General features: G+C 33.6%; 3 protein-coding genes across 5 annotated transcripts; 2 read left to right on the top strand and 1 right to left on the bottom strand.

Moving 5' to 3' along the window:
• Positions 1-1,543: 1,543 nt before the first annotated feature.
• On the bottom strand, positions 1,544-12,279 carry Ent1 (Equilibrative nucleoside transporter 1). Of its 3 annotated transcripts, none has more exons than XM_074123489.1 (12): positions 12,140-12,279; positions 9,874-10,080; positions 9,715-9,796; positions 8,408-8,562; positions 8,219-8,313; positions 7,811-7,861; positions 6,312-6,544; positions 5,512-5,640; positions 5,282-5,396; positions 4,680-4,765; positions 3,654-3,853; positions 1,544-3,092 (listed from the first exon to the last, which is right to left on the bottom strand). In XM_074123489.1, exons 2-12 carry the CDS (start codon positions 10,029-10,031, stop codon positions 2,981-2,983), a joined length of 1,416 nt encoding a protein of 471 aa, XP_073979590.1. In that variant the 5' UTR covers positions 10,032-10,080; positions 12,140-12,279; the 3' UTR covers positions 1,544-2,980. The 3 variants fall into 3 exon arrangements, with proteins under 3 accessions (XP_073979590.1, XP_073979589.1, XP_073979591.1); XM_074123488.1 differs by lacking the exon at positions 12,140-12,279 and adding an exon at positions 10,154-10,364; XM_074123490.1 differs by lacking the exons at positions 9,715-9,796; positions 12,140-12,279 and adding an exon at positions 10,154-10,338.
• Positions 10,382-21,770, top strand: Ced-12 (engulfment and cell motility Ced-12). Its single transcript, XM_074123487.1, has 8 exons — positions 10,382-11,294; positions 11,389-11,481; positions 11,558-11,797; positions 17,241-17,486; positions 18,286-18,564; positions 19,926-20,101; positions 20,900-21,030; positions 21,160-21,770. The coding sequence occupies exons 1-8, from the start codon at positions 10,461-10,463 to the stop codon at positions 21,321-21,323; spliced, it is 2,163 nt and encodes a 720-aa protein (XP_073979588.1). The 5' UTR covers positions 10,382-10,460; the 3' UTR covers positions 21,324-21,770.
• LOC141451805 (uncharacterized) lies at positions 12,612-15,824 on the top strand. The gene is made up of 2 exons (XM_074123485.1): positions 12,612-14,597; positions 14,966-15,824. Exons 1-2 carry the CDS (start codon positions 12,760-12,762, stop codon positions 15,669-15,671), a joined length of 2,544 nt encoding a protein of 847 aa, XP_073979586.1. The 5' UTR covers positions 12,612-12,759; the 3' UTR covers positions 15,672-15,824.
• Positions 21,771-23,105: the final 1,335 nt, after the last annotated feature.

The raw sequence follows: 23,105 nt of genomic DNA, 5'->3' as shown, positions 1-23,105 counted from the left end.
CCTCAGAAACACTAAGCCGAAATCGGTCAGATGGTCACCTAATCCGGCCTCTATTACAATCCAAATTATATTTAAACCCAAACATAAAAAATAGGTATTTATACCTAACTTAAAACTACAAATACTTCACAAAATCAATAATGATACAAAAAAAGGTGATATCACAGCATACATAATTAAAAAAAAGGTGTAACAAAAAATCAGTGCGTTTCATTCTCATTCTCTCTCTCTCTTCCTTTTCTCTCTTAAACGTCAACCCCCTTCGTACTTTGAGTTTTTGAAAAAAATATGCTATTTGAAAAAATGGCCAAATTAAATCTGGAGAAAACTAAGTGTGATTTTGCGTCACTATTTTAACAAACAAACGCCGTTTCCTAAATTAATTGAGAAGAAACAGATCTGTTTTGATTGACGAAACTTTCAGGTGAATTAAGCGTGTATTTAGAATCGAAACCATTCAGCGAGCAGCCGGCATTGATGCCGAAGCATTTCGCATCTATTTATGTCCATATACTTTGTATCAAATGAAGTATTACTCATAAAAAGGTAAGATTTATTTCTATCAGGGGAATAAAAAACGAAACAAAAGATGAGAAGGATCAGAGAAAAAAGTAAACTCTATTAAGAAAGTGGATACTTCATCTCGCTGAAGAATATATTGCTCTTCGGTAATTCAAAGAACAGTACCCTTTAAATATAAGGACTTACACGTATCGGCTCTTTTGTTCTCAACAATTTGAAGAGCCAGCTCCACCCAATGAACCGTCCATTCTTGGCTTCCTTTGATTATTAACTTCCACAATTCTATCATCCATTTGTTTACAAAACAGAAGAGTTTGATACAGGATGTTTGCAGTTTTTGCTCCTAAGAAAATACTTCTAGAATCAGAACAGCATAGAATTGACGGTTTACGGTAGGTACAAACTTCAGAAAGTGATAGCCTACTTTCCGAGGTAAGTAACCTCTTACTCTTATCAGAAAACATACTCGTTTTTGAAAAACACACTGTTGTTTGTTACAACCTGGTAAAAAAAATAATGCATTTTAAAAAAAGATATCCAAATACTTATTTAAACTAAATTATACAGTTATTTACTAACTAATTGTTAATAAGAATTAAATAATAAAAAATTAAAGCATACAATACCACAACCAAGATTATTAATATTCAAAAAAAAAAAACCTAGTTTGAGAAATCTTTGATTTAAACTAGCTACATGGCTTTTTTAGTCCTATAATAATTAAAGTAACTATTTCTACTTTCTAATATTTCTTTAAATAAATAATAGATTACCTAATAACCTTTAGCCCAGTATATGTAAGGACATCAAGTCAAGCTTCAATTTTATTAGTTGTAAGGAAAACGTCCTTGAAAGACAGCTGACTCACAATGAGTTCTCTTGAATGATTGTTGCATTCCAAAATTAATTAAATTTAAACATTTTACTAAGAATACATCAAAAATCTAATATGCTTCTTCTCAATAGATTGAAAATTACAAATTATAGAGAATAGTTTGTGTAAATATAAAAATCGTTCGAATTTTGGGATTAAAAATTACTATATTTCATTTTAAAGTTCTGATAATGTAATATTTACTTTCCTTTACTGTATCAAGTAAGTAAAGCAAAGCGAACTTGTCAAATGCTTGAAATTCAGTTTATCCGATAAATAAATAAGTTTGGTAAAGTCACACGCTTTTCCATCCCTGACAATCCAACTTGCCGATTGAAACGCCAAGTTATGGAGTTAGATCTGTCTTGGACGCCAGTAATTTGGGCTGATGTGGAAAGGCCTCTAGAACGGTTGTTGGGCGTTCAGCTACCGAGTAAGTCCATGTTTTTAGACTCCACCTTGTTACGAAGACGAGAGCCCTCTTTCAAACCTTGAAACTTTTAATTAGATACTGCTTAAACCAACTTCCTAGCATTATGCTTTTAATAGGGGGCTGTAGCCTAATTAAATATTTTCAAAAGGGGTTCCGCGGTGGATTGGTGATATCTAAGTCAGGAAGAGAGGAAACAAGTCTCTTATATCCTGTATGATTGCAATCACTAGTTTGCAATCTGAGACTTAAACGCAAAAGTGAATGTTGGGAAAACGTTTAACCTCGTTAAATAATCCTCTTTTGGCTATAAGATCTTGGAGAAATAATATCACTCCATGTGTTAACCTCAAACTACGTTTCCAAGGAGACACTCAATAAAATAAATTCGAGTTTTTTTAATTCTAGAATTTTGAGTTACAATGTTTCATAAACAATAAAAGAATTTACTTTAAAAAATTTGAGAGGTTCAAAGCACTATCTCGTAAGGGGAAAAATCAGCTTTTCTAATCCTTTTCCTTGAGTACAATAGGCTTTTACATCAAATGAAGATCTAATAGTTAATTTCAGAATTTCAACCATTTTATTTTTTTCAATGTATCATTCGTTTCATTTATACACATAAATTTATAGATATATTCGAAGTATAAAAATAAAAATAAGAATTACAAAAAAAAGAAGCAGTACGAGTATGTATCTAAATACATAGATAAACTGAAATAAGTAGTAATTTAAGTAGTAATAATGAAAACTATAAAAATAGTTTTGCCAATAGTTAATGCTAGAAGTGTGAGATAACAGAAAACAAAGGTTTGGATTATTTATTAATATTAAGTATTTTCCAAAGAAGTAGTATTGTTTTCTTTGCGAGGGTGCTCTTAGAGCTATATAAATTCATTTTAGTTCTTTTTCTAAAACTTAGATCTGGAAATAAACCACTAACTGAAAAAAAAGGGTCAAAAGTTCTTTTACAAAGAACAAAAGCACAGTATTAACAATTTAAAATAAAGTCTTGAGATACAAAATCATTTTGTAAACTTGAAAAAAATAATAATAACAGAATAAAAAAAGAAGTCTTACAATGATTGTAAAAAAACAAAAAAAAAATCCAGAAGAACGATCGTAAATAAAGAATTAATAATATTTACCGGTAATTACAATAATTTTACAATCAACAGACTTATACCAGAACCACACGCAATACCAACTCCAAGAAATGCTGCTAACATTGTGGAAGCTACCTCTTGTTCATGAGCTGCCACAATTCTGAAATTTATTAGGAAAAATTATTTTATTTTACATATAAAATACGAAGTAAATGCTTAAAAGAAAACCTTTTTCAGAATATGAATTTATAACTTTTTCAGAATGATTTCTTGTAATAGCTTCGAAGGAATTACTACCAATTTTTTAAACTATTTGGCTATTTGTTGGATTTCTTAACTAAACCTACCATAATTCTTGCTACCTAACCTGAAAGATCATGAAAGACCAACATGAGAGACTTGCTATAGTATTTCATTAGTTGGAATCTGTGACTCTTAGGAATGTGGCCAGATTTCCAAGCTGAGATTAATGGCATAATGCTTAAAGCTGAAGAAGTAGAGGCAACTATTCAAATTCATTTTTCAAGGTTATAACAATCCATGGCTATAACAAGATATGAGCCCTATATCTTTAAAATAACGTCCAGGTTGTTGACTGAATTAGAATTTAACAACCAAAACAACAATGAAAAAGTTTTTTAAAAAGCATCTAAGAACACTACAATGGTATCTTTAAAAAACGTAACTTAACAGAAGAAAACTAAGAAAATACTTTACTTACTTTGGTACCGAAATAAATGTAATGTTTGCCAGATATCCATTTGATAAGCCGAAAGCAATTATTATGAATATATAAAGCCAATCAGATGCAATGACCACTGGAAGATGATGCCGCGGTTGGGCATTACACATCATCACTAAAGGGATGAAAACTGTACGAACAATACTAATTACTGCAATTATCCAGCTCTCCTTCTCCGGCTGAAAATCAAAAAAAGAAAAAAAATATTAGTCTTCAACAGAAAGCAACAATATAGATAAAAACTATGAACAATTAAAGTATTGATTATATGGAGAGGAAAGAATTGGCGCACTTATAAAACTTTTCTTATAATTATGGGTTTAACGTAAATGACATAACTTTTGACTACCTTTTCAAACTACTCAGAACAATGAAGAACACTATGTTACCAGAAAAAGTACTTAGATTAGATTAGATTAAACTAGGGCGGCCTCAAGGCCTACGCCACTGCGACCCCTTTGGATCTATTGTGGCTCCCCTCACTCTAAAGCTCACCCTCCAGATATGTCCTTTTAATCAGACTCTTGATGCTGGAGAGCGGCTCTTGGGTAAAGCTCACAGGCCTTGGTTTTTTCCTCCCCGAGAAATAACATCTTTAGCCATACGAGCCCCTCGCACTGACACAACACGTGCAGTGCCGTTTCCACCTCTTCCTGACAGAACCTGCAAAGGCTATCATCTGCCAGGCCCATGCGATGCACGTGTTTCCTGAGCCTGCAGTGGTCAATTAGTAGAAAAAGAAAAAGTACTTAAACAAATCACACAAAAAAAAATTTTAAAAATCATTTCAAGAAAGGGACACTTTCGGTTAAATAGCAACCTTAAAACCTTAAACAACAACCCTAGTGATGCTTAAACGAAACATAATTTTAACGCTTAAGCACAGTCGGAATGACAAACCTTTTTTTTTTTAGAACTCCGAGAACTTCAAAACCTGCAATTCTAGGGAATAGTTAATATTTAAACTCTTACGAAGAATAAAAGAGGGTTAAAAATATAGCTTACCCACTGAAGGAAACCAGAGATGATACGTCCCAAATAATCGCAGAAACTATAAAGCAGGAATGTTACAACAGGAACAAAATATACGTCTGGAATTTGAATAGAAACATTGAATAATTAATTATTTTTGTATATGATTAAATCGCAATAAACTGGTAATTATTTTTTGCAGAAATTGTTTTCTTTAATTATTATTTAGTTTTTTCGTTTCCATGTTATTGTTATGAAGTTGAAAACTCTAGTGTGAATGTTTACACGTCTTTCTCCCACTGGGAAGGTTTTGTTTATTGTTAATTTGCGACTGTACATTAGTGAAAGTGTACATGACAGGAACTTGTGGTATAGATTATGTCATCGGGAAGACTAGTTGAAGGAACAGGTTGGAAAGCGAGAAGATAGCGGGACCAACGTCGTTTTAAAAGACTTGGGAGGATTATCAGGAGGGGAATGTGTGGATAAAGATTGGTCGAGAGGATTCAGGAGATGGAAATTAGGAATCAAGTGTGGATTACTAAGTAAGTAGTAAATAGTAAGTAAAATGAAAATTTGGACAAAATCTGTGTTTATTTAAGTAAATTATTATGTTACATTTAAATACTACATACCACCCCATTCAGATTTGTTCCCTTCATCCACGGATTTCACTAATACTGTGACAGCTGGATACACACAGAACATCACTACAAAACAGTACCATAACGACATACCGTGCACCCAGATCTAAAAAAAAATGATGATACTCAAGTATACTTTCTTTAAATTTTTGACAGAAGCTAGATTAGGTATTCTATTTTTTTTTTTTTAGTGTAATTATTCAAAAAATTAAAATAAATACCTTTCCAAGTATGCCTGTATAAGAAATATCTCGTACAATTGGGCTTACACTTTTATCCAAACTATGCACCGGCTTATACTGAATCGAGCCGTCTCTTGGTAATTCTTTACTATGATATTTAAAAAATAACTGCAAAATATAATTAAATATATGTAATTATTAAAAAATGTACAAAGTTAATTCCAACAAAAATTAATTCATTAGCCAATCATACGAAAAAAAAAGTCCTTATCCTGAGACACATCTAAATTTAATGTTGTATTAATTTTTTGATAAGTATAAGCCCTGAAGATGATCTAATCTCTAAGTAAAAGCTTGGCAAAAAAATAATTAAAAAATGTACTCGACTCGTATGACTGAAATTGGCAATGATCATTCTTCCTTTTAGATTAATGGATCAGCCTCCAAAAAAAGATGAACAACGCTCTATAACAAACCTCTTTGAAACCCCCAAATTTTTTAGACATATTTAGTTAGTACCAATATTGTACAGTTAATAAAATCGTACATTGTATTGAAATGTAACCCTACAAAAAAGACTTGCTCCCCAAAAATGGCTTGCTTCAAACACGATTTTAGCTACAAATTTTATCATCTTTAACACTACCTAAAGTATAGGAACATCTTAAAAACGAAACTTCAAAGGGAATACACCCATCCCCTCTCTTAATCGCAATTTCTGAAAAAAAAAGTTTCAGATAAAAGTTTTAGAGAAAGAGAGAGAGAGAGAGCATCTGCAAAAATCACTTGTTCGTACTCAGGGGACCCAAAAAAGTTTATTTCATTTAAAATATACTGACCGTTGAAGCTAGAAACATGTAAGATAGTATAGATATCACGATGAAAACGTCCGCCATTATGAAATAGACCAGAGCTGAAAGCATTGGTGATGCACCAACTGTGAGTGATACAATTTGTGCTACAGCTGCCATGATACCGCCCAATGCTTGTCCGCTAACCGCACCAGAAATGTAACGCGACGGAAATCTGCCAACTACGCCAAATACTGCGCTCTGTAGTATAGCTGAAGCAACTATAAACAATTAAAAAAAGAAAAAGATAACTAATTATTCACATTATTATTAAATTAATGATAAAATTGGTGCTTTTATCGATCTTAGTACCTTAAATCGATCTTGATGCCTTAGTACCATTATTAGTACTCATAAATTGAGCAAAAAAAGCATTTTTACCAATATTTTAGCAAAATTGATTCGCCTTCTTCTGAGTCTGGTAAAAGAATTAGCTTTAATGCTGACTATCAAATCTACATTCGTGGTGTCTTAACCCTTGGAGGAACCTGACACCCCCAACGAAACCTTTCCAACCGTCTTTGCTGTTACCTATTGCGCATACCCGGAAAATTTCTCACATTTTTGACAACACTGTCTGGCCACCACTAGAGTCTTTTCTGGTCATGTCCGCCTCTTTTCCGAAGTTCTCCTTGTCATTGAACATTCTCCAACCCAGATCAATGTGTCAAGCACTAATCCGCTTTTCCGTACAGTCCATACATCTTATTGTTCTTTACAAATTACTCGTCAAATTACTAATCTCTACAAATTACGTTCATTCACTTCAGTTTTCAATTTTACTTTAATTTTCCTTTCAAATGCAAGGAGTTTATTTTAATCCTCTTTATAATGGTTCTGGAGAAGCGTAGGTTAAGACTGGTGGAATGAGCGAAATTTTGGTTTCCTGGTGGATCAGGTACTGTACTTCATAAGCCTAGTTATTCTCGTATTTGCCATAATTCATTTAATGCATGCCTGACAGATGCTATTTATGAAATTAGCTAGTAAACGAGGTAACTAAATACATGCCCTCTCCGAAAAATACAAGAATCTATTTTTTCCATGGATTTTTCCAGGGTTTGTGAATTTTCTCCCTGAGGGTGGATCCTCTCCCAAACATACAATGCACTTTGTCTTATCTTCAGTTCTAATCAGACTAACTGAAGTTGCCATAGTGCAGATAGCAATATAGGTAAAACAAAAAATTATATAATTAAGCAAGTAGTTAAAATTTGTAGCAAACAACGGGAAGTCGTACTTGCTCAAAATTCAAAAGAATGCTGTTAATTTAACTCGTATTTAAATGAATTTTTAAAATAGGAACATTTCCTAAATATTTTTTCATCGAAATTTGGTTTAAAAAAAAACACAAACGTAAAGATAAGAAAACGTAAACAGACTAGAAGGTCAAATTTGCGATATTATGGAATACTATGTTGTATAATAAAAATCCATCAAACATTGAAATATAACATTAATAATAACAATAAATAATAAGTACTTACTGTTTAGAACCACCACAATTCCAAGTGTGAAAAGGAAAAATTCATTTTGCCCTGGAAATAACCAAAAAGGAAACAGTTTTACGTCATTTAAAATAAAAAATATTTTTTGGAAAATTAGACTGATTAGTTGAATCATGGAAAAAAAGTCAATAAAATCTTTAATTTTAAGAAAGTAGATGTTTCAGCTCTTTCCAGAACCCTTTAAATATCAACTATCTCTGTGTTGACAAATGTAAAAATATAGGGGCTCCTTCCAATAATAATAAAAAATTACGAAAAGCAGTAGGGTAATAATAATAAAAAGAGTTAAAACTGGTAAGATATCCATGCCAAAAGGAATTTCTTCTTAAAAAAATTTAAACAAATAAAAGAGATCAACTAAATCATGTGATAATAGTTAGCACTTACATGAATCTGTATTAACTTTCACAAAAACTGTCGTCACAATAAATAGTATCAACATAGTCAACAAAGAACCAATCATTCTTATATTCAAAGAAATTCTGTGGAGAAAAACAAAAATTAATCAAGAAAGTTGTCTAAGACGATTTTGTAAATAATAGTTGAGCAAATTAGATGATGAATAGAGAGACTTACTTGTGATTAATTAATGGGTTAATAATTAAAAACAACGTTGAAGGTACTGTGGCAGCAATAGTCATGTATGAGGTAAAACATGCTTGTAATTCAGATCTTCCATTTTCTGTGAGAGTTACATTTGTATTCAATGCTCTAAATTTGTACATCCAGAACTGTAACAGAAAATTAATAAAATGAACATTGCACATACGTTTCTGTCCTTTTTATGAGTACCAACATTTCGGGGGGGGAAAAAACAGGTACTGTGAAGAAGATGCCTAGGTGAAGCTACTTAGTCATCTGTCCGATCCTGAATGTCTTCTGTGGTAGTGCTTCTGACGAAAAAGAGCTGAGTCCGAAAGGAGCAGCTTTTGGAGAATACGGTGAGTAACAAAAGCTTTTCCATTTTGAGCCACATTCTTAATAGACAAGTGAACATTTGGACTAGTTTTGCTACTTAAAATTTCCCTCTCATTTCGGTAATTTTCCTTCAAAGCTTCTTCAAAAACCAATTGTATCCATAGTGCGTCCAGTAACAATACCAGATGCTTTTAGTAGTTTGTGGCATATAACCCCCTTTTTGATTCTATCAGAAAGAAATCATAAACAACGAGCTAAACATATTCTGGATCAACTTGAATAAACCACATTCACCTGTGCTAGTTGATGCTTGAGATGGACATCATTAATCCAAAGAAGCGATTTCCAAATAAAAAGGCCAGAGCAGCAGCTCATCACACCCTTTAGTCTGCTCTGCTAACTTACCATGACTTTCTCCAGCAACATATCCATAGAATTAGCAGTGCTGATGTTCGTCGCACGATTTAGAGAATATGATGATGGCAAAACGTCTATTTAGAAGTTCAGCATTACAACATATTTATCCTGACGACCATCGCTCTACTATAATTAAATATAATTGGACTGTGCTTTATAAAACGCCAGTAAGTAAGACTATTTTGGGGGGAGAAGGGGTTCACAAGTTGTGTCGATGAAGAACTCGCCGTAAATTTCCACAAGCAAGCAGTATGCCCCGTCGGCTTTTCTTCGAGACAATATAATAAAATTTTCCGTAAGTGCTGCATTACCTGAATAAAATTAGACATTTAAAAATCAAAAAGTCAAAACTACTATTTACTAATTGCTTTTAACAAATATCCCATATTAATTTGAAAGCTATCGGTGTTAGATTCATGACATGCAAGGATACTACTATCTACATCAGTTATAGAAGTGCGGAGTCTAATTATTTCCTCTATAATGTTAAAGCCTCGTCATAAAAAGACTGTCATATGGAAATACAAAAAAAAAGTGGGAATTCCTACCTCTTCGGCAGTTATGAAGAAAAACCAAGGAAGAAGGATGATCGTTCCTAATACATAGAAGATTATATACCCAATATTGTATCTAGAATTAGAAATTTTCGTTGATAAACTAGTACAGGAACATTCTTATAATTTAGAGTAGTTCTGAAAAACAATTACCTGTCTGTGGGTTCCCAGGTATTGAACAAAGGTCTAGTATCCTTAATGTCAATTTCATCATCCAAACCCTCTTTCCTAACAGCAATAGGATCTTCATCAAAATCACTGTCTGTGTCACTTCTTTGTAAGAGTGGCCTCGTGTTAGTAACAGTATCCATGATCTTAACACTGTTTTGCTTCAACAAATGGGTTGACTGATTCTGTCCACTTAAGTTAAATTTACAATTATAAATTTGGTTAAATAAAAAAAAGGTTAGCCATGAAAATAATTCTTTCTTACCTAGTTAAAACATTCCTTACTTTAAAATTGAATCATATTTACTGGCGTTCTATAATAAACATAACGGCACGAAACTAGATAAACGAGTTATTAATTTAATGTAATATCGTCCTTCATTTCTTAAAGCATCCTATAATTTATATAATACAAAACAAAACGTATAACAACTATCATTGGCCTTATCCCCTCTTCTGGCACTAGGCTGCATATCGATAATAAGGAAGGCTTTACTTGTCTTGTTTTTCTTGTTTACTAGTCAGGTTATATTTATTCAAGTGTTGTGTTTACGATTTTCAAGAACCCGGCCATGACTACTAATAAAGATGCCAACATTGTCAAAATCGCCGTGGAAATGGACGATCAAGTACCACAACTTATATTATTTAATCAAAAACAACCTTTAGCTGGTATCATACAAGATCTTTGCAATGGGTGGGGTCTATCCGAAGCTGATCAGTATGCACTACAATTTTCAGAAAAAAATAACACTAATTATATAACTGAAAAAAATAGAAATGAAGTAAAAAATGGTTCTGTTTTGCGTTTATCTTATTCTCCTTCAAAAACTGCTACAGACATACTTCATACATTACACAATGGTACATTAGAAGAAAAAACTGATTCATTGGAAAAATTAACTGATCTTAGCACTGATGTTACATTTGCACAAGAATTTATCAATAAACAAGGTCTATCGTTAGTAATATCTTTAATCGGCGGTGGAAAGATGAAAGGAAACATGCTCGCATTTCTTCTGAAATCATTTGTTGAACTAATGGACCATGGTATTGTCTCATGGGAAATTCTTGAAGGACCTTTTATAACTACAATCGCCAGTTATGTAAATAATAGTCCTGTACAACAAGATGGTAAAGTAATTCAAGCATCACTCTCAATACTTGAAAATATTATCGTGAATAGTTCAGGAAAGTATGCCCAAGTAGAAAAAGAGGTTCTATTCCACATATTAGAAGTACATTTGCAAACGCAAAATCCAGTAATTCAGCAAAATACTTTAGCTTTAATCAATGCATTCTTGGCGAAAGCTGATGCCAGTAAACGTAAAGCACTCGCAGTAAAATTGTGTTCTAAACAAGTTAGAAATGCAATTCTAACTTATATTATCCAACCATCTGGTCAAGTAAGTTTCAATTTAATGTCAGTTTACTTTCCGTCAAGTGGAATATTAAAGTTTTTGGGAAATTTGAAGCAAATCTTTTGACTTTTTCTTGTAGGTTGGCGCAGAGATGGCTCATCAACTTTATGTGTATCAGACTTATCTGCTAGGTTTACTTGAGCCAAGGATGCGAACAAAAATGGATACCCAGGTTCATTTATTGATTAAATTTTATAAGATTTTTAAAACTAAAACACTTGTTTTCTTATTATTTATCTTATCTGCAGGACCAAGATGCACATGATAAGATTAAAGAACTTAGAAAAATTGCATTTGATACTGAAGGTACAATTGGTACTGACTCAGTAGCAAGGCGGCAATTAGGGGTTTTTGCTAAGGATTACAAGAAATTAGGCTTCAAATATGACATCAATCCTGCTTTAGATTTCACTGAGACTCCACCTGGGATGCTTGCCCTAGACTGTATGGTTTATTTTGCTAGAACCCAAACTGAGAATTATACTAAGGTAAGTCAAACTGGATGATAAACTTTGAAAAAGATACAAAAAAAAAAAAGTCACACTACTTAGGAAACCTAAGGTGATCGAAACATTAAACTAATAAAGTTCCATGTTATTAAGCTTTGTAGTTAAATGCTAGTCCTTCTATGTAATAAGGTTGGGGAATTAAACAATCCCATTCTGTCTTTACATACATTGTTTCTTTGTTAGCTCATGACTGCGTCCATCTACGCATATTAAATCTTCACCAAATTTCACTTGCATATCCAATTGAGCATCATTAACTCAATCATCAACTAGCACGAAATCTTGTTCTTCTAAATCAGGACAATTAGTGTAAAAGCTTACCTTGAAGCTTGAAAATTCTTACGACCGCTTCTTTTGATTGAACTTCTTCAACCGCTGACTGTTGAACCTCCATTGCTTTTTTTTCTTCTTTACTCTGTCATTATCTACATGTATTAGACTTATGTTTATGTCTTTGGAGGTTTCAAAAGAATTATTACTTTTTTCTGAAATCTGTTTACTCCTTAATTGCATAATTAGTGTAATTGTCTGTACGTGAAAGTGTAGTTCTAACATGCCCTGGTAGGATTTTGAACATTCCTGAAGTTTAATTAAACTTGTTTTAGTATTTTATAAAAAAGATTAATATCTTTCGTCACTAACACTTGTTGTTTTAGTTGTTGCAAAATAATTTTATTTAACTTTCCAAAATAGGACTGAATAAATGGTCAAAAATATGAAAAATTCTTCGTTGGAAATTTTTTTTTAGTTTCTTCTGTGATTTAAAAACAAATAAAAGCTAAAAAGAACTAAAAAACGAATGACATATCGATTTATAATAATTGTATATTCTAAATTCTAACCTTGATGGAGGTTATAATTCAGTGATTATTTGTGTTTGTGTAGTTTTCAAAAGTTCCTGTAGTGTTATTATTGACGTTATTTAACTATCGTAAACACAAATGGATGGAAAAGAAGACCGTTATTATTGTAAAGATTGTGTAAAATCATATACGCATCGAAATAATTTAAGGCGGCACGTCAGAAGTGCTCACCTTTCTAACAGATCAATACATAAAAGGCCAGCAGTTATTTTCAGCTGTCCAGAAACTTGTTGTGATTATACTAGTGAAAAAGATGATATGTTATCCCATTATGAAGATGACCACAATATAGAAATAATGTATGAAAATTTTACTTTTTTATCTATGGCTGCATTTGAGGTATGGAAAAATGATATTGAACGTAAAACTATTGCTCAGTTTGTTAAAGTTAGACAAAATCGTGTTAACAAAGGAGGTACCACAAAAATAGATTATATTTGTCATCGTGCTGGATTTTCTAGATTAACTGGTAAGAATATTAGAAAAACTAAAAAAGTTGGAAGCAACAAAATTAATGCCTTCTGTCCGGCAAAAATGAAGGTTACAATTTCTCCAAAAGGGGGAGTGCAAGTGGAATTTATTAACACTCACGTAGGTCATACCATGGATTTAGTTAGGATAAATCTGAACAAATTGGAACGAGAGGAAATAGCAAAAAAACTGGCTGAAAATACCCCATTTGATTGTATTCTAAATGACATTAGGAACTCCATAACTAAAGATAATCTTGAAAGAGTACATCTTTTAACTCGTTCAGATCTTTATAATATAGAATTGTCATACAATCTGAGCCATGATTGTGCCCGGCATAAAAGTATTCCTGATGGTGTAGAATCTTGGGTTGAAGAAGTTCAATCAAAAGAAGCGGTCGTAAGATTTTTCAAGCCTCAAGGTAAGCTTTTACCAAATTGTCCTGACTTAGAAGAACAAGATTTCGTGCTAGTTGTAATGAATGATGCTCAATTGGATATGCTAGAGAAATTTGGCGGAGATTTAATATGCGTAGATGGAACGCATAGTTTAGGCTCAGTGGATTATCAACTTTTTACCCTCCTTGTTATAAACGAAATGAGACAATGTTTCCCTTGTTCGTTTCTTGTAACTAGTCGAAGCGATGAAACAGCCCTTTATATATTTTTCACAGTTCTAAGAGAATCGCTACGTTCTTTGAAGCCTATAAAACCAAATGTATTCATGTCAGACATTGAGGATGCTTTCTATGATGCGTGGAATTGTGCTATGTTAGCTCCTACCACTAGACTATACTGTTCGTGGCACGTTGACAGGGATTGGCGGTTAAATTTACAGAAAATCAATAGTAAGAATAAACAAGCGGAGGTGTACAAAAAAATGAGAATATTGTTGGATGAAAGAGATGTGATAAATTTCAATATAATGTTGAATCAAGTATTTGAGGAAATGGAAACAGATCCTGATACTGTCAGTTTTGCCGAATATTTCAGCCAGTACAAAGACAATCCGCAAACATGGGCTTCATGTTATCGTCAGGATACTGGTTTAGATTCCGTGCTTCATCTTGAAAGAATGCACAAGACTTTGAAATATATTTACAATCGAGGTAAAGGTGTGAAACGATTGGATAAAGTGATGCATGCCATTATGAGATTTGTAAAAGATAAATTGTTCGATCAGTTTGCAATGTTTAATAAGGCTAATATAACAAGTGCTCTTCGAGAAGTGGTGAAAAGACACAAAGCTGCCGCAGAGCTTTCTTCAAGTGGTGCCGAAGTAGAACAAGACGGTGATTCTTGGGTGGTGCTATTAAAATCTAATACAACTGTTGGGAAACATAAAGTGACACCAGCTCATCCTGACTGCTTGTGCAAACTGAGGTGTGATTCTTGTTCTGTCTGCATACACGCTTTCGTGTGTTCTTGTCCAGATTCTTCAATCAGGTAATTATCATTATTCTGTGGTTAATTAAAATTCAAAGAGATTGATTTCTATCAAAGTTCATATTCCGAAACACAACCCAAGAAACAAATAATATACTTTAAACTCGATGCTACGAAGAATTATCTCTTAGATTCTGGCAGTTTTTCGTCTTAGAATGCATGTATTTTTTGTGCTAGAGGTGTTTGGCTTCATATGCCTTCAAGCCAATTGCTCTGTTTCCTGCTTAGTCTACTCTAAGACCACCAATGAAGTAATTTTATTTAAACGCAATTTTTAAAATACGCATTTTATGACTCTCATAGAAATCAATCTTTCAACGAACGCTTTGAATGTGTTTGTTTATTTATGATATTGTTATTTTGTGTAGGTGGAATATGTGTAGACATATACATCTTGTCTGCCAGGCATTAAGAAGTCTTCCAGCATTGTTACCAACACTTCAGTTAACCACTAGTACAACGGATCAAGAACAAAATACTACAACCCAAGTGATCGTTGCATCACCAACTCAACCAGAACTTACTCTTACCCAAGAAGATAAAGATAAGTGGGCAGAAGTATTGGAAAATCCACCGGAACACATAACGATTGCCACAAATACCATAACACAGGATATACATATGACAGAAACGAATGACACCCCAGTACAAGTTGTAGTCACACCGGATACAGTTTCGCAACAATTAGTAGTTACCACAACTTCTGATCCTAATCACATGGTTGTGACTACGGTTACAGCAGAGCCTGCACAAACTTTGGAAATGGTATCCGAATCTAGTTCCACACCGCAGATGGATCTTATGACAAATGTTACGGAAGCGTACATTTTACAAGAATTGAAAGCTACCGTAATGTCTGATCACGATTATACGGAAATCTCTTCCTATAAGGATCGTTTGAAAACGGAAATCTGTTCGATTATTGAAAGTGCAGACAGTATCGATGAGCTGAATCTTTTAGAGAAATTAATGTCACCAATTAGTCAAACATTGTCCGCCTATCGTGCTAAACATTTCTGTTGTCATGTACCTGCACCAACTTTAGAAACAAAAACTTACAGTCTGCATCTGTGAAAGATATTACTTTTCATTTTGAGCTGTTGAGACGTTTAGTGATCTCATAATTTTCAGAGAAAATAATAAATAAAAGTCAGTAAATTTATTCGGAGTCAATTAGTGACATCATTTGATTACAAAATATTCTTCATCGTTTTAACATCAAACTTATACGGAAGAATTTTTGGGCTCAACAGCAGTAATCAGTCTGCATATTGCCTACAATTTTTTTTGAAATAAAAGCAAGCGTTCTAATAATTTCACAAATAGGTTTGAAAAGAAAGGCTTGAGAATCATATATGTGCCCTTTGCCTGTGGAGATTAAAGGATGTAATGAATCACTAGAAATGATTGTTTTAACAGCTGTAGAAAGTAATTTTGAAGAAACATGACCAAGTCATTTCTAAAATTGTCGAGTAATTCATTTTTAAAAAAAAACTTGAATTAATATTGACAATATTAAGAGCTTAGGAAAGTATTGTAAATGAATCTAAAAAGGCTTCTTCTTTTTTGTCTTAAATGTTTCATAAATTTAGAAGTTGGATATTCGTTGATGTGATCTCAAGTTTTATCAAAAAGGTATTGGTGAATCCACAATTTTTATTAGTGTATGTTACTATTTTAAATTCAGTCGCTTAAGTTCATTTCCACATTCACAAATCATTTCGTTCTGAGGTTATTTGCTTCTGGAACTTCTAGTCCTACCAGTTGATGCTAGTGTTCTCTCATTACTAAAAATCATACTATTACAGTCTCCCGGAACATTACAGTTCCAATTTCGGTGAAGATAAAAACTTGATTAGACTTTCAGGGTGGTCAGATCATCCTATTGTTGAAAGTTGACTTCCTTCCTGTTCATTCGAAATTACGAAGAATAACATAGATCACAGACTCGAAGGCAGATGTCCATTTATCCAGGAACTCCGTCCAAGTGTTCTCCGTCCGCTCTTAGAATTTCTATCTAATTCTGGGGCCATGATTATTGTTGGGCAGGGTCAGAGCCCGGCCTAATAAAATCCCAATGGGCCCGCGTATAGCTTCCTCGGTGTGGATTGGCTGTAAGGCTGCATGTGTATGAGTGAGGGTATGTATGATGGTGAAGCCTAGAGGTGCCTGTAGGTTCGCTAAACCCAAGTAGCTGCAAGCAACAACTATCTCTCCAGGCCGTCTTATGTTAGTAGCGTGTTTTGGGGGTGTAAGTGCAAATGTTCGTATTGTTAGACTGGGATACCCGCAGGGAAGCCGAGATCCCTGAAGAAGTGGCTATTCCACTTACCCCTAAAGGGGGGGACTGTCCCTATCCCCTAAAGTAATTTTCAAACGAACCCTTTGTTAACCAATCATCATTTAATATAACTTAATGCTGTAAGAATTACCAAAAGCCAATCAGTATCAAGTGACACTGCCAAAAAGAAAGTCTATGATGCATACCCACCTCTGTCTCAATAACTTATTATTGAAATACCTAATTGAGTTAAGTACAGCAATCATTTAAAATTTAAAACGTAAGTTCTGCTATCAAAATGTAAAAAGTGCTCTATCAAAAATCAGTTAGTAGTTTTAATACAAACTTTCTCTGCATTCCAGGTTGTATTGGAGAATTCTTGTCGAGCCGATGAACATGAATGCCCATTTGGCAGGACTTCTGTAGAATTGGTGAAATTATTATGTCAACTGTTCCATATCGGTGATCCTCCAACCGAACAAGGAGCCGTGTTCTATCCGATGTTTTTCACCCATGATTCACCTTTTGAAGAATTGTTTTCCACTTGTATTGTTCTGTTAAACAAAACTTGGAAAGAAATGCGCGCTACAATTGAAGATTTTACTAAGGTATTGTACTTATTTGTTCTTTCAATAACTAATACAATTTTTACCATATTTGCTGCATTATCTAGGTTTTTAATCGGAGCAATCTAAATGTGGAAGTTTTCAATTTGTTCTTTAACAATTTGTATAAATGTAAAAGACAAATAGTCTATTCTCTCACTCATCACGAAATCCCCAAAACTACAAAGATAGCAGCCAGCATGAAATTTGGCCCATAGGTTTCGCTTGGGGTTCTACATGCTCGCTAAAATGTTTTTTTTTTGAAAATTCTATGTCATAAAAACGTAAAAGTGATAAATTCCATCACAAAGAAAAAGCTTAGTTTTAAGAACTGAAATTTCTCACAATTTTTGTATTTTCTTTGACTCTATCAGTAAGAGAAGATATTGTGATGGTTCACAGTTTACGCTAATATGAGATTTCCCCGGAAATCGTTTTAAGGTCCCCTGCGCATGTAAAAGTGGTTTTTACAAATAGGTTTGTGTGTGATATCCGTTATTCAAAAAAACGCTAAGTTCAAAGTTGATATTACGATTGGAGGCCGATAAAGGGTGCCACAATAAGGTCAAACTCCGGACGATAGGAAGTATTTCTTTACTGAAAGACTTTTCATTTTAAAATTTATGATTACAATGTTTATGACGTTGTTAAAAAATTAAAGATGACTAAAATGTTGGGGGGTTTGAATCTTGAAAATTGAACCTTATATTTTTTGTTCAACACTTTTAATGATTCGAATGGTGATTTATTCAAAACTAATTACCTTAAATATTACTTCTATTTAATATCTTTTTTTGTTCAGGTATTCAGCGTTGTGAAAGAGCAGATTACTCGTGCCCTAGCAAGCCATCCTATAGCTTTTGATAAGTTTCGCTCTCGGTTGTTTACTTTGACCTACAATGAGATCACGAATCTATGGCAACAAGAGCGAACCTCGCGTGAAGAATGGGAAAGCCATGCCACGCCTATAGTACAATTGAAGGAAATGGTCACGCCGGAGATACTGGAATTAATTCAAAGACATAGGCTTGGTTTTCTAGTAGACGGGACAAGATTTACAAAGTATTCCCAGCGTGGACAAGTAAGTAAACTATTCAAGTAAATAAAATATCAATGTACGTTGTTAAGGAGCAGCCAAACATCTAGATAGATAGATAGATAAAAAAATTTATTACACATATAAAATACATATATACAGAGTGGAGTGCCAGTTGTGAACTATAACCTCCAGACATAGTTTCTTACAACTAATTTATTAAATTATATTGTATATTAAGGGGAAAACAATGAAAAACCCCTAGCTTTTAAGAAATATTTCATGTCAGGGAGTCCCTAACTCTCCTGTGCCTGTGCACCGTGTCCACATTATAGTCACCTATTCGTCTGCAAAGGTGGTTGTGACCTGGATTCGCATTTGCTGAAAAAACCAGTAGCGAGGTACTTTATGTAGTGTTCTACATAATCCATGTTGGTGGTAGAGTGTAAGTCTATAATACGCGTGTAGCGGGCGGAAGTTGTCACAAGCTTGAGGAATTTATTTTGAATTGTTTGCAGCGAGGCGATGTTGAATCGACACGTCAAATTCCAGGAGGGACAAGCATAAAGTAACATGGGCCTAACCACTACCTTGTACAGCAGGAGTTTATTCACTGTGGACAGTTTAGAGTCCCTGCAGAACAGCGGGATTATCACCCGAATGGCTGTCTTACCTTTATTGACTCTGTCCTTTATGTGGGGGAGTAAAGGTCAGCCCACGATCCATTATTACTCCCAGGTACTTGATAGTGGCAGCCCACGGCACAATCCGTCCCCCGAAGTGGACATGTCGATACAAGATCGGCCTGCGCTTGGTGAAAAGGATAGCCTCTGTTTTTAAGGGATTAATTTTTATTTTCCACTTCGTGAAAAATCGGTCCATACCTGACAAGGCCCTAGTAAGCCTGCCGACTATCGTGTCTAATCTCCAGGCCGAAGCATAGACAGCGACGTCATCAGCGTACAAGGCCAATCGAACATCCTTTGGTCGAGGCATTGGGAGCCAAACATCTTTCTTTTAAAAGATATTTGTGATTAATCAGTTAGTGGCATAGACTTTGACATCAGCTGTGTTTCTGTCATACCTTGCTAACTGAATGAGGAAGGTTACATGGTGTGTATGTAATATCTGCAAATGAAAATCATTATGAAAAATGAAACATTTTTAGAAAATTATTAAAATAAAATTATAAAAAATAGTTAGCATTTTCAATTACTCTTGATTCAACTTCAATAATATTGTTGCACCCAATGAGTTTATTAAAAGACAATATAAGTGTTTTTATATCAATTCTGACTACCAATATAACAACATACAGATGTATATTACAGAAAAAAAAACATCCTTGTTAAGAAATATAAAGTTTTTTAAATTTTTATTGTTTATTTAATTTTTTTGTTTTCTAGAGAATCAAAGATAAATTTTGGTTTGTTCGTCTCTCGCCAAGCCATAAAGTTTTCCATTACGGAGATTGTGATGAGAAATCTTCGCCTAGCGTTGAATCGTTGCCCAACAAGCTGGCTGTGGTTGATATTAAAGCGTTGGTCACTGGTAAAGATTGTCCACACATGAAGGATGCAAGGTATTGTAAATTTTTGAAGTTAATTTTTTGAAATAATGGCCATCTAGGTATTTTAATTTTTGACTGAAAGTTACCGTGATGTTTTTTTTCCTCTTTGTGGCGCTGAGGTTCTTGGTAGAACTAAGGACTATCTTCAACTATCTTCCACACTTCAAGATCATGCGCTTCTTTTCTCTTCTATCTTCGCACCCTGATCTTTCTCAGATCCACATCATCTGGCCATCTCATACGTGGTTCTCCGCGGTTCCTTCTTCTTTCTTCTTTCTGGATCTGTCTTCTCTATATGACCCAGTCATTTCAGCAGAGTTACCTTACCTAGTATACCTTACCTTCACCTGGTCGTTTTCCCTGACATTTTTCACGTTTTTTTTTTTTTTTTTTTTGTAACCCAGGACTCAATTATCTATCGGATGTATTATTGTCCTGGTACTAGACCCTACCACTTCTTGGTAAGCTACTGAAATTCATTATCTTCTGAAAAGCTTAAAAGCATCGATTTCCTACGATCATTATTCTTCCCTATTTTTTTTAATGATTTAAGGCGCGTCAATATCTTAGGTTATTGGCGCCCGGAAGCTTTTTTCAGTGCACTGCCGGTCTCCGGACAGTGTTCTCTCGTTACAGACAACACTGTCCATCACCGGACAGTGAGCTGTAAGAAGCTCCTAGGAAGGGAAAATCTCTAAGGGTCAGCAGCTGGATTCGAACCCGAGACCTCCGTGTGGGATTCTTCTCTATTATCTCTGTTATTATATTATCCAAATTTTAATTGATTTTGTTTCATTATTGCCTGTTTAGAGGAAGAAAGACCACTCATCAATTAGCATTTTCATTGACACTTGATTCAGTTGAGGTCACTTCATTAGATTTTGTTGCACCTGATGAAATGGTATTCGATTACTGGACAGATGGAATTAATGCACTTTTAGGTGAGTTTACTGCACCGTGTTTACTAAGTACTTGAAATGTTTTTTTGAAATTTGTAAGAAAATGTGTTATTGTAGCCGTAGAAAGTCTTAAGTGTGAGCACTCTAGATTCTTTTCTTTTCTTTTTAAAGGAAACAAGATGGTCAGCAAAGAAACAGATAACGATCTGGAAACTTTACTGTCAATGGATATTAAACTAAGACTGCTGGATGCAGAAGGAGTCGATATACCACAAGATCCGCCGCCTTTACCTGATGATCCACCAAACTATGATTTCTGCTGTGACATCAAGTAAAGAAAAGAAGCAGTATGAGGGCAGCTTTTCCATTAAGGTTTTTCTTTCTATTTTATAATTTAAAAAAATACCCTACACTAGTCAGTAGAAATTATTATAAGCCTCGAATTTCTATCAATCCTAAAAAAAAAAAATTTTTATAAAATATTTTTCTTAATATTATAACAAATTAACACATTCTTCGGACATTAAAATGAAAATAAGACTTTTCCTGTGGCTTTTGAAGGTTACAGTTTATTATTTTTTGTTGCTCTGAGAAATTTTTCTTTTTTCCTCCATTTTGCTTCAAAATAAACATTGTCTTCCCGAATGGCCAATAAGCCTTTTTCTTTTAAAATTAAACAAAATAGTATTTCCTCGATTATTATTTTTTTTTTTTAAAGTGTAAACGAAATTCCTATTTTCGTTTAATGTTTGTAATGGTGGAGTATTCACAGACACACCTTTTATTTTATTTCTTGTAAAATGTGAACGAATTAGGTGAAAAACAAAAATAGATGGAAGATAAAAATTGCCCAAAATCATTTGCCTAACGAGGTATAAATACCACCTACAGACAGAATGGAAAATGTACCAATTTCTATGCGAATAAATGAAATTAAATTTTTCCAGTTTTGAGGATTTTCTGAAAAATTGCTTTAACGAAACGCGCTAGTTGCATCTGTTTAGAAGTTTACTTTAGATTGGAACATGTTTTCCAAGAAAATTCGAATAATGGGCACTTCTGGTGGAAGGGGGGGTTTTAGATTTTCCTCCAAAGTGTCATTAAAGTTTGAGTACTGTCTGGCAATCTGTATAATATCATAAAGAATCAATCGTTAGACTTAATTTCTAAATATGAATCGAAATCAATTGTCCAGGAATCACCACTTTCCCAATCTATCACTGAATAGAATTTTCCCTTTTTCTTTTAGATTATTATTATTATTATTATTTTAATAAGGATGAAAAATTAATGCCATTTTCAGTTATGACAAACTTTATTCTGCCGCAGCTTTCGACCTAGGGTGACTAGGTCACATCTTCAGGGCTGTGGAACATATTTACAGAGTGTTAACAATAATTATATTACAATGAATATGTATAATGTAACGAAAATTTACAAAAAATATTTATCTAATTTACAATATACTGTTTTTTACATCATTAGAGGGTTAGTGTGACTTCTGTCTTATCTGTTCATGAACTGAATGTGATCGGTCTGTGTGTCTGATTGTGTTTGGTTGTAAGGAAGCCAGTGTTGCCAATTGTCACAAGTATTTTTGTAGTAAGTTGGCAGCGAATAAGTTGTTTAAATTGTTGGTATCAGTTTTGAAATGTAGACTGTTTTCTGTCTTAGATATGTATATCATTTCTAATTGTTAACACGCTGTAAATATGTTCCACAGCCCTGAAGATGACCAAGTCCCTAGGTCGAAAGCTCGGTAGATAAAGTTTGTCAAAATGAAAATGGCATTAATTTTTCATCCTATTGAAACTATGATTCAGTCACCAAAAATAATGAACAAGTAATTATTATTTTATTTAATAATCAATTACATAGCCAAAAGAAATGTACAAAATAAATGAAGCTTTTGGCAAAGCCCGTCTTCTTGAGTACATTGCTTAAATAAGTTTTAATAGATTTAAAATAATCAATAAAATAAACTATAATCAATAAAAATTTCCTTTAATCGATATCCAAGTTAACAATTTTATATTTAATTAAATTTAATTTAATCTGTCTTGCGCAGTGGCAATATCGTAGACCAACTAACAAAAATACATGTCCGAAGTTTGTAC

The sequence above is a fragment of the Rhodnius prolixus genome, unplaced genomic scaffold (genome assembly GCF_049639745.1).
Source record: "Rhodnius prolixus isolate KJV_2025 unplaced genomic scaffold, Rpr scaffold_14, whole genome shotgun sequence".
In the NCBI taxonomy this organism is placed as follows: Eukaryota; Metazoa; Arthropoda; class Insecta; order Hemiptera; family Reduviidae; genus Rhodnius; species Rhodnius prolixus.
This window is presented reverse-complemented; position numbering and strand designations above follow the sequence as displayed.

Bases quoted from the DNA above. Each gene is read 5' to 3' on its own strand.
- Ced-12 (XM_074123487.1), top strand. From the start codon at position 10,461: ATGACTACTAATAAAGATGCCAACATTGTCAAAATCGCCGTGGAAATG. The intron at 11,482-11,557 runs GTTCATTTATTG...TCTTATCTGCAG, and splicing joins GAACAAAAATGGATACCCAG to GACCAAGATGCACATGATAA. The intron at 18,565-19,925 runs GTAAGTAAACTA...TTTGTTTTCTAG, and splicing joins AGTATTCCCAGCGTGGACAA to AGAATCAAAGATAAATTTTG.
- LOC141451805 (XM_074123485.1), top strand. From the start codon at position 12,760: ATGGATGGAAAAGAAGACCGTTATTATTGTAAAGATTGTGTAAAATCA. The intron at 14,598-14,965 runs GTAATTATCATT...TATTTTGTGTAG, and splicing joins TGTCCAGATTCTTCAATCAG to GTGGAATATGTGTAGACATA.
- Ent1 (XM_074123489.1), bottom strand. From the start codon at position 10,031: ATGGATACTGTTACTAACACGAGGCCACTCTTACAAAGAAGTGACACA. The intron at 8,314-8,407 runs GTAAGTCTCTCT...TTTTCTCCACAG, and splicing joins AACCCATTAATTAATCACAA to AATTTCTTTGAATATAAGAA. The intron at 3,854-4,679 runs GTAAGCTATATT...TTTGATTTTCAG, and splicing joins TCTCTGGTTTCCTTCAGTGG to CCGGAGAAGGAGAGCTGGAT.